At 46.9% G+C, this 11,252-nt stretch overlaps 1 protein-coding gene across 1 annotated transcript in view; it reads right to left on the bottom strand.

Annotated features, from left to right (window-relative positions):
* Positions 1–11,252, bottom strand: part of Efcab6 (EF-hand calcium binding domain 6) — a 192,704-nt gene that overhangs the window by 152,636 nt on the left and 28,816 nt on the right. Inside the window, exon 4 of the mRNA XM_026782404.1 lies at positions 8,688–8,899. Within this exon, the coding sequence (XP_026638205.1) occupies positions 8,688–8,899 (212 nt within the window). The remainder of the gene's footprint in view (positions 1–8,687; positions 8,900–11,252) is intronic.

Genomic DNA, 11,252 nt, shown 5'->3' with positions numbered 1-11,252 from the left:
GTGGACTTCAGGAAGCAAGTTCTGGTGCTGGATCGGGGCTGCAGAAGAAGGAGTTTCACAATCTGTATCTACCACTGAGCGTTCCCATAACCTTGGTCTACAACTTAGAATACCACAGGGCCAAACCACAACTTAGCTCTCGGAAATCCATTTTCTCACAAGACATTTATTTTTTAAATGATCTAAGACTGGGCTGGGGAGATGGCTGACAGGGTAAAATGCTGTACAAACAAGAAGACCTGAGATCACATCCCACACACCTATGGAAATACCAGGCAAGGAAGCATGTACCTGTAACCCCACGCTGAGGGTGAAGAGAGACACATAAATAGTGGAACTTGGGGACCAACCAGTCTAGCCAATCAGTGAGCTCTAGGTTCAGTGAGAGATCCTGTCTCCAAAAACAAGATGGGGAGCAATGGAAAACATCCCAAGTTGACCTCTGGCCTCCACATGCGCACATGCACACACGCAGGGAGAGAGAGGGGTCCATGTCAGTACTCGGAGACTCTTCATGGAAACAATGGTACAGAGCAGGCCACAGCAAAGTCTACGGTGCCCCAACACTAAAGCATCCTGATGTGGCTCTCCAGTGAACACTAGAGCTAAAGGATGTGTAGATGGCTTCTGGAAAGCTCTATTCTAATTGCTAGGGCAAGTTACTATAAAACCTTTCTTGGTTTTGTACATTTCTGGTTGGGCTACCGACTGAGGAAGGAGGGTGTCACCCATGAACTAATCAGTTGCTCCGCCCAGGTATCAGGCTTGAGCTCACACACAGTGACCGTGGCCCCCAAAACTGACCACAGATCCAGAGGCTCCAGGCCCTGAGGAAGCATGCCTGGTGTTGGAGAAAGAGCCAAGAACTGTTGTTTAAAAAGTCTCCAGTTCCCAGTACCTTCTTCTAAAAATGACGTTATATGTCATGGTTTCTGTATTTCTTCTCCTGCACAGCTGTTTAGCTTGGGGAGGTTGTCACCACGGTCAACTGACATCAGACCATAACTGTAAAGACATAGTAGGGATTTTTTTGTTTGTCTGTTTGTTTCAAGACAGGGTTTCTTTGGGTTTCCCTGGAACTTACTTGTAGGAACTCGGATCAGTTCAAGTCTGTCCTTGAACTCACAGAAATCCACCTGCCTCTGCCTCTTGGATGCTGGAATTCAAGGCATACACCAACACCGCCTGGCTAGAGATTATATTTTAATTCTCCACTTGGTATAAAGTGTCTTCCCAGTGTTTACAAGGGTAAATAGTCTTCTTAAGTCAGAAATAGTCCCATGTAACAGCCACTCCACCCTCAGCAGTTCCCCAAGAGAGTGAGAGTCTCTGTCCATACAAACCCTGGAGAGTCAATGTTCACGGCAACAACATCCACAAATGTCAGAGAGCAGAAATGACCTAGAGATCCCCAAGGCTGGAAAGTTTGGTGCATCCACACATGGGCCCAGACGACAGCCATGGAAAGGACTCCAGTGCTGCCCTGACGCGGCCCAGGTGAGCACTGAACATGCTAAGTGAAAGTAGCCTAACACGGAAGCACACACATGGTGGGGTTCCATTTGTATGAAATACTCGGCACCTGGGAATCAGAGGCAGATATCTGTGAGCTCAAGGCCAGCTGCGTCTCTACAGTGAGTTCCAGGCCAGCCAGAGTTATGTAGCAAGACTTGGAAGGAAGGGAGCGAGGGAGGGAGGGAGGGAGGGCGGGAGGGAAAGAAAATAAAAAAAATAAACATTTGGCATCTCCGGTGTCAGCGAGTGCATTAGTCACTCCTGGTAGATAAAAGAGGGTGGGGTGGGAGTGGCTCCTAACGAGCCTGAGCTCATTAGGTATGCAGGGCATATACATTCTATCTTCACGAAGCTGCTATTAAAAATGTAGACAGTAGTGAGTCTCTTTCTGACTAGGGCACTCTGGCTCAGCCTGTGACGCCCTCTGCTGCCATGTTACTGCAGGAAGATCCTGAGCAAATGCCAGGCGGCCTCCAAATACAAGAGGAGGTACTGGGGAGAGGAGTCATGTAACAGGAAGGCTAGTCAAGAAAACATGCTAAGGATGGCAGAGTCCAGACATCATACTCACTGAGTAGGCAGCTACAGTCCTGAGAAAAGAGAGGTAGCCACCCCTGGAACACTGGGGGAAATGGGAAACAATTGTCTTGAACCATGGGCTTTGTGTGATCACCCAGAAATGGGCGGAATGTGAATGCAGAGAGCCATGTGTGTGAACCAATGAACTCCTAGAGCTCTGCCCAGCATGAAGGCTCCAGGGATGGCCTTCCGACAATAAGAGCCGCCCTCCGCCTAAACCCTTCATCCAACCAGGGTGAGCCAAGCTCTGGAGAGCAGGTGATTCCAGGGCTCAAGCAAGGTGGCTCCAGAAAAGGTTGGTCTTTCTTAGAAGGCAAACAAGTCCTCAAGGAGTAATAGAGTTGTGTCCAAGGCTGGGGAAGCACACTAGAGGGGCTGATGCCGGCTGCACGGGGATGAGTTAAACACCAAAGTGAATAAATAACGAATTCCTAACCCACTTAGTAGGAGACCTCCAGTCTCTACAAATATGGAAACAGTGGGTGAACAGATTGAAAGTCAGATGAGAAACGGAATATTTACTAATCTGAAAGTTTCCCTCATGGAATATTAACTACAAAGTGCACACCCCAGAAGGTCTGACAGATCTCCCTTTGTGAAGTGGCCAAGGCAAGTGTCGGCAGCTCCGGGATACACAGGAACGAAGTGTGACCCTAGAAGAGCTCAAGGTCACTACTGGGATAGACAGACAGAGATGTGTCCCACCAGAGATGCTGCCAACACCTGCTCCCGAGGAAACCCCAGGCAAACCCACATGGAATCTTCTGTGGCCGCAGAATGTAAAGCCAGGGAAAGATGGGGGAACTGTTCCAGACTGACAGTGATGAACTGTTACCCAAATCAAGGGCAGAGTCTGACTGTAACCTAGGCCTGCAAGGTGGGTGTGGGGCGAAGGCATGGGACTCTGGGGTTGAGCTGGGCATCATGAGGCAAGGGAGTCTCCACTTGAACAGCTGGGCTGTGGCTGATGGGAGGCAACACCTTGGTTTGAAGGAAATCTACACTACAGCACCTGCAGGTAATAAAGAGCTTTTCCTCAAATGGCTTGGGAAAAAGGTGTTCTCTGAGTTCTACACCCAACTTGTCTATGACTTTGCTTTGAAAACACAAGGCTGTGACAGTGATAGACTGATAATTCTGCGGGGGGGGGGGGGATCAGGAGAGAGCAGGTTTTGGAGGGAGTTGAAACCTTAAAGGGGCAGGTAGCAGGAGAGCTTCTCCCAATTCTCAGTGGTATTTAGCTTCAGGCTCCCCAGCTTTTGCACAATGGTCTTTAAGCTGCATGCATGAGAGTGAGTGTGTGTGTAAGTTTATATTGTACACATACGTGTATGTATAAGCTTGTGTGTGTGCATATGTATGATGTATGTGTGTGTAGTATAGGTGTTTCTTTTGTCAACGAACACTCCAATGTCCTTCTTCTCTCCACTTGACCAGTTGTGAGTTTCTGCCTCGTCCACTGCACAGAGAAGCTTCTCTGGAGAGCTCTGGAACTGCACTAATTTGTGGGTAGATGATGCTGTCCACGCAACAGAACAAAGCTGGGGTTTCATTGGATTTTAGGCACTGTGTGGGACCAGGATCTGTCTCTGATGCATGAGCTGACTTTTTTTTGTTTTTGTTTTTTTTTTGTTGTTGTTGTTGTTTTTTGTTTTTTTTTGTTTTTTTTGTTTTTCGAGACAGGGTTTCTCTGTGGCTTTGGAGCCTGTCCTGGAACTAGCTCTGTAGACCAGGCTGGTCTCGAACTCACAGAGATCCGCCTGCCTCTGCCTCCCGAGTGCTGGGATTAAAGGCGTGCGCCACCATTGCCCGGCCATGAGCTGACTTTTTGGAGTCCATTCCCTATGGTGGATGCCTTGTTCAGTCTTGATGCTGGGGGGAGAGGCTTGGTACTGCCTCAACTTGATGTGTCAGACTTTGTTGACTTCCCTATGGGAGGCCTTACTCTTTCTGAAGAGTGAGTGGATAGGGGGCTGGGGAGAGTGAGTGATGGGAGCTGTGGTTGGTATGTAAATTTAATAAAAAAAAATTAAAAAGACCACCGTGGAAACAGTGACAGATAGAAAGTTCATAAGAGACAGAGGTTGGGAGGACCAGAGCAGAACAATGCCTTTGGAGCAGGCCAGGACCACTGCACTTGAGAGCTCACAGCGGCTGTGATGGACTGTGCAATGTCTGTGCAATATCGAGCCAGTCAACATTGAAGCACAGAGGAGGATGGGCCTCATGAGCCCACCCCCAGCTGAGGAGCTAAGAGCAGTTTGTGGCTGCTGGGACAGGGAGAGACAGTTTTTCTTAACCTCTAAGCTATCTCTCCAGCCGACAGTTTTTCTTAAGGATATTGCTTTTAGTAGTAGGTCAACCATGCTTCAGTGAATGACCAGGAGTATGTGGACAGCATAAAACAGACTTAGTGGGCTATTCAAAGAAGACAAGAGGACATAAAGTTGGGAGGGGGTTGGTGGGTCTGGGAGGAGTTAGGGGAGAAGTTGGGATAGATATTCCCAAAATACATTATACATATTATATATAAACTCTCAAATAATTAATAGTATATTTTAAAAGAGAAAGAGAACTCTGTCTCTGGCCTAGGGGGACTAATATGCAGAAGCAAGAACAACCACAGAATCATGAGAAGGGGGTGGGAGAGACACCCACCTTCTGGTGCTATAAGCTCTGCCCGAGTGTCTAGCAGACTTCGGGGAACCACATGTGTCCAAGGGTCAAAGCCGCGTAGCTAAACACAAAAGATCTGAACTAAGAGGTGAGTTCTGACCTCTGCAGGCAAGGTGGAGTTTATAGTTAGCTGTCTATGAAAATGAAGTGTCTTCAGAGGGACAGCCAGAGGCCAGAGGTGCCACAGCATTCACACCCATGACTGGAGTCATGTGTGTTGTGGGCTATTCGTTTCAGCAGGCGAAGATGTGTTACATTCATTTATGTGTGGAATATTACTTTAACTGTGTAAAGATGTGTTACATTTGGTTATGTGGCATTTGTCTAATGATGTTAGGAGGTGTGTCTAATTATGTAAAGATGTGTTGCATTTGTTTCACCTTGCCTGCCTAAGGCACCCTTGGTCTCATAAAGGGCTGAAAGGCCAATAGCTGGGCAGAGAAGAGATAGTCTCTCTGACAGGCAAAGAGAATAAAGTAGGAGGAGGAAGGAAAGAAGGAAACCACGGGGCAAGAAGCCAGGCAGCCACCAGACAGCCAGGCAGAAGAAGCAGTGAAAGTAAGATGTACAGAAGAAAGAAAGGTAAAAAGACCCAAGGCAAAAGGTAGACAAAGAGAAACAGGTTAATTTAAGTTAAAAGAGCTAGCCAGAAATGAGTCTAAGCTAGGCTGAGCATTTAGAACTAATAATAAGTCTCCGTGTCATGACTTGGGAGCTGGCTGGTGGCCCAAAGGAGAAAGCCTCTCCACATATGTAGCTGCTAAGCTCTAGAGATGTGGCCAATAAAGGTGATTAACTGTTTTTCACTTTATTTAGTGTTAATTAACCTAAATTTCAAAAATTATACTGATTCTATTATTGAAAAATGTCTAAGTGTGTTTTTAAAAAGCTGGGGATGTGAATCTTATGTTTCAAGCAGACGTTTCACGGGCTCACAGTCAGATCAAGTATTTCCAATGAAGACGCAGAAGCTGTCTGTGTGTGTGTGCTCACCGTGTTTAAAGACTTCAGACATGAAAAGGTAAAGTACTGAGCATTTCAACAGTGACAGCATTAAATGCAATAGTATTTGAACATTCATGACTGAATAAAACTATCATTAAAATTAATTCCTGGGCCAGCAGATGTCTTGGGAGGTAGGGGGGCTTGCTTTCGGGCTTGCTTTCAAGACTGACAACCTGAGTTCAATTTCTGGGATCCATTTGGTAGGAGAGAACTGATTTCCACAGCTGTTCTCTGACTTCCACATGTATGCCATGTCGTGTACACATACACACACACACACACACACACACACACACACACACAAACAAATAAGAAACAGTTCATTTACTCTGTTATTCACCTTCTGAGGTGACTGCTGGAAATTTATCTATATGGCACACACATTATTTCACTGGACCAATCTGGTATGTGTCATTACCCAAACAAACTCAAATATGAACAACCATGAAAGCAGACCTTCTCAAAAGATAAGACCGTTGTGAGAGCCAACTCAGGGATAAGCAGTGTATTGCGTGTACCAGGCAAGGACCTGAGAGCAGCAGTCTCAGCGGTGTTTAAGGAAGAAAGACAAACAGAAGGCGGAAATCTAAACAAACAAACAGGGGAACCAAATGAAATTCCAGATGTTAATAAAAAAAAAAAAGTCTAAAGTTGCAGGCTTAGGGGATAATGGACCAATAACAACACAGAAAGAACACGCAAAACCCAGTAGGTTTGGGGATAGATAGATACCTGATATCTAATGTTAAAAGTACGTAGAATATGATGTTTCTAAAACAGAGAAATGTGGGACCCCACAGGGCAATACCAAATGCCCAAAAGGGAGAGGATGGGATTAAAACTATATTTGACTAAACATGGTTGAGAACTTCAGAAAAACAAAGCTGAACAGAGGGGAATGCCTAAAGAACAATGTGATTTGCACAGAAAAAAAATCCAGAACACAGGTGTTGTCTTGAGGCCAGGGCTTCACTAGGTTGTCCAAGTTGGCTTCAAAATTGTTATGTAGCCGAGTCTAGCCTGGAGTTTGAAATCCTCCGGCCTTAACTTCCCTAGTTCTGGGGTCACCAGGTATTCCACTACATGGAAGAAATGTGATGAACTCGTGGAGTTAACACGAGAACTGGGTGACATCTGCCCTCCACTGAACAGCTGTGTTCATAGCACTTTATCCCAAGTCAGTTACATGCAAATTAACCTGAGGTGGTGCACACGTCAGATTCTAACATAAAATAGGCCTCTAAAAGCACTACCATAGCATGAAGCCAGACCATGATTAAGAATGAAGGGGTAAAGCATGATTACACGCATGTGTGCACAAGTTTGATTCTCATGTTGGAAAGAATGCTACTGATGCCCCCAGTTGAATTCTCCATCCCTGTAGTTGCTAGGATGCTCACAGACTTACTAATGTTGAATCCCTACCAGATTTATATCCTTTTCCCTATGGGCTCTACCAGAAATCCTTACTCTTTCCACTACCCTGGCTGGGATAGACCAGTGATTGGCCCAAGGACCCTTACCATTTACATCCCTCCCCAGGCCCTGGCATTATACCAGTTACATAGCCTCTCCACCTCCCTACAGCCTGTGAGAACAGGCTGTCCCCTCTGCCTGTACATTATGACCTTCCTTTATCATTTCACTAATATCTACTCCAAACTCAACAGAAGAAACGTTAAATGTCCCTCCCAGACAGTCTTCCTGGAGTTCCAACCTCAGAAAAGAGAGTCTGTATGCTTTAATGATCCTTGCCACAGCCCTTGGTAAACTCCATGTCTCCTGAGCAGGGAACTCCTCAAGGGTAGGAAGGAGTCGGGCCTCAGTGTGTGCCCTGCCCCCACCCGATGTCCAGCATATCGTAGATGCTCCTTAACTTGCCCTTGTTTCTTAAATTCTTTAAGTTACACTATTTATTGTGTGTGGACATTTGTGCACTCATTGTGTGTATGTGTACATATACGTGTGGAAAGAAGTGCACACACAGAGGTCTGAAGGCAACAGTGACTTTCCTCCTCTATCACTGCTGTTTATAGATCTGCCTGTCCCCACTCCCTCCTCATCCCCAGCACTGGTGACAGATGCATACAACTGTGCCAGTTTAAATGTGGGTCTGGAGCCCCAAACTGGGATCCTCAAGTTTGCACAGCAGCCACCACATCCAGATGTTCACAACATCCCCACCCAGGAGTTGAGCCCAGGATGACTAACCCAGAGACTATCTGGGAAGCATCATAAATTTTGATGTGAGAACAAGTGCTGAGATATTATGTTCTAAAATACAAATTGAGAGACTAGAGTAATAGCTCAGAACTTAATAACATTCTCTTGTAGAGAACCCCAATTTTGCTTCCAGTACCCACGTCTGGTGGCTTATAAGCCACAAGGAATCTGGTGCCCTCTTCAGACCTCTGCATGTACTGCATCCATATGCACATACCCCCACACATACAAACATACCAAAAAAAATGAAGCTGGTCATAGAGGTGCACACCTTTAATCCCAGTACTTGGGAGGCAGAGGCAGAGGCAAGTAGATCTCTAATAAGTTCAAGGCTGCCATGATCCACATAGTGAGTTCCAGGAGCTACAAAGTGAGACCTTATCTCAAAAAAATAAGTTAGCAAACAAACAAATCTTTACATATACATAAACTGACCTGATACTTCTATATAGAAGTTTTTAAGGAAGAAAATGACAGGCACACTTTTGTGTGCAAAATATGAGCAAGTGAACGCTGATCATATCATCCGAATTGGCAGGAACTCAAGTGATTGATGAACAATGATCACAGCCCCAGTCGCTCATATAGGCCAAAGCAAGGACCGAACAGTCATGTTTTCCTCTGCCAGCCCCCCCCCCCCCCCCCCCGGCTTCTCCAGAACAGCCCATACTGAGTGTCGCTGATCCTACCTGCGCCAGCAAGTCCTGGAACTGCTCTCTTGTGAGAGGCATGAGAAAGGCCGTGATGGCGCGCTTCAGATCCCCCTTCGTCAGCGTCTGGCTGTGGGTCGAGTCGAGAACCTGGAAGACCTTTTTCATTTCATCCCGTTTGTTGGAGAGCTTTTGAGACAGAATCCGCTCAACGTCTAAGAAGGAAAGGACTGGGTTGGCAACAGGTGTGGCTGTGGGTGAGACAGAAACATCTAGTTTAGACCAGGATGCAACAGACTGCAGAGCTCAGCCTCCTCTCTCATTTTCAGGTCTCTGCTCAGCTAGCCTCAGCAAGGACAGCCGAGTTTTCACCTCTGGAAGTTGGTTAGTCCAGGATCACACCCATAAGGGAAAGAAGCAAAGGTGCTCTTGCCTACAAGGACATGGGATATGAGAAGAATTCTTGAGGAGTGGAAGAAATGTATCTTATAGATCAATCTTTACTTTTACAATTATTGCGTTCGTGTGTGTGTGCATGTGTGCATGTATTCTTATGTATGTGGCTGAAGGAATGCCATAGCATGCATGCAGAGATCAGAGGACAGCATGGGGGAGTGGGTTCTCTCTTTCCACCATGTGGGTCCCATTTACCAAATGCAAGTCACCGAGCTTGGCAGCAAAGTGCCTTTACCTGCTGAACCACCTCAACAGTCCTCAGTGAAGCTTTATTGTGTGTGTGAATACACACATGTTCATGAGTGTTCATGAAAGGACATGCAGATGTGGAGGCCAGAAGCCAACACGGGGTGTCTTCATTATCTGCTCCACCTTATTTGTTGAGACATGGCCTCTCATTAAACCTAGAGCTACCAGGTAGTGGTTGTGCATGCCTTTAATCCCAGCATTTGGGAAGCAGAGGCAGGCGGATCTCTGTGAGTTCGAGGCCAGCCTGGTCTACAGAGCTAGTTCCAGGTCAGCCAGGATGGTTACACAGAGAAACCCTGTAGAAGGGAGGGAGGGAGGGAGGGAAGAAGGGACGGAGGGAGGGAAATAATAATAAAGTATTTATTTTAAAAGCACAAAAAAACGAGTGCTAAGGGGTCAGCAAACCCAGGGACCCTCCTCCTGTCTCTCCCTCCCTAGCAAGGCCTGCACCATCACTGTTGGTGGGTTGGTTTCAGGGATCTGAACTCAAATTCTCAGGTTTGCTTGGCAAGCACCTTATTCATGCGCCATCTGCTCAGCTCCAAAGTCAACCTTTACAACATCCTATCTGCCTTATATGACCGCGACAGTTTGGGGGGGAAATCTTTGATTGACGGGGATCCTTTTCCTTTTCAAGACTGGGGAGGTCTGGGTGTGGAACAGCCTGGGTGTGGAAAGGTGGCATGAAAATGTTCCCCGTGCTCTGGATAAGTGTCAGGGCCTTCAACTTCCTGGGGGCAGGAGGATGCTGCAGGCCTCAGAGGTCACCCGTGAAAGGTAATGGACTACTAGGCCTCCCTGACTTCTACTGTAGACAGAAACAACTGCAGAGAGAAATGTAATAATTCAATGAACCCGGGGGCACCCATCAGAGCCAGTGTGTAAGCACTGGGTGCTGTTTGATATTCCGTAGCTGGCTGAGCAAAGAGGAAGCTGAGGACAGCGGCCTGGCGAGTCCCTTGCATTTATTACAGCAGATTCCAGTGTGTTCAAGCTTCATCAAGGCCTTGTCTTTTATTTTCACGAGGGTAGTCAGGGAGCTCAGACTCTAGGTAACTCTCTTAGAATAGGCTTTTTTGTTTGTTTGTTTGTTTGTTTGTTTGTTTGTTTTTTCAAGACAGAGTCCTGGAACTAACTCTTGTAGACCAGGCTGGCCTTGAACTCACAGAGATCTGCCTGCCTCTGCCTCACAAATGCTAGGATTAAAGGCCTGCACCATCCACCCTGCAGAATAGGCATTTCTTATCAGCCAAGAGTGAAGGCTTTCACCTCAGGTGGCCTCAGCCAGATCAGGGATTCAGAGGGCACCTCAGCGACAGCTGGAATCATTCTCCGGGCTCTCTTGGGTCACAGTGTAAGCTGCCTGAGCCACCTTTTGTCAATGGTGGGACGGGGACGACATGGGCTCCCAGCCATGCTGTGACGGATGTCTGTTCCACTCTTACCTAGGGTTAGGCCATGGGCAAGTCCTCTCTGTCACATCCCTGGGCTGTGCAAGTCCCCAAGAGGAGCCTGGGCTGCCTCTCACTCCCAATGCCTACGACTTCTCCAGAAAGGTAGGTAGAGACCAGAATGGGCAGTAAGGAACAAAGACAAGCTCCACTGAAGACCTAAAAATAAGGGGGCTGCTTTGGAGTGACAGGGTAGCTTTCTAATAGAAAGTGGGGGCACTGTTTAGAGAGGCTATGGAACCTTTAAGAAGTAGGACCTATTTGCTATCTGCTATAAACAGGTCACTGGGGGGGGGGGGCGGACTTTGAAGTTATATCCAGCCATGGTGTTCTCTCTCTCTCTCTCTCTCTCTCTCTCTCTCTCTCTCTCTCTCTCTTTCTCTCTCTCTCCCTCTCTCTCTCTCTGTGTGTGTGTCTCATAGAATACTCCTCTTATTCCATGTTGCTC

This window comes from Microtus ochrogaster, chromosome 15, assembly GCF_000317375.1.
Source record: "Microtus ochrogaster isolate Prairie Vole_2 chromosome 15, MicOch1.0, whole genome shotgun sequence".
In the NCBI taxonomy this organism is placed as follows: domain Eukaryota; kingdom Metazoa; phylum Chordata; class Mammalia; order Rodentia; family Cricetidae; genus Microtus; species Microtus ochrogaster.
The sequence above is the reverse complement of the archived record's forward strand: the minus strand, read 5'-3'. Positions and strand labels throughout refer to the sequence as shown.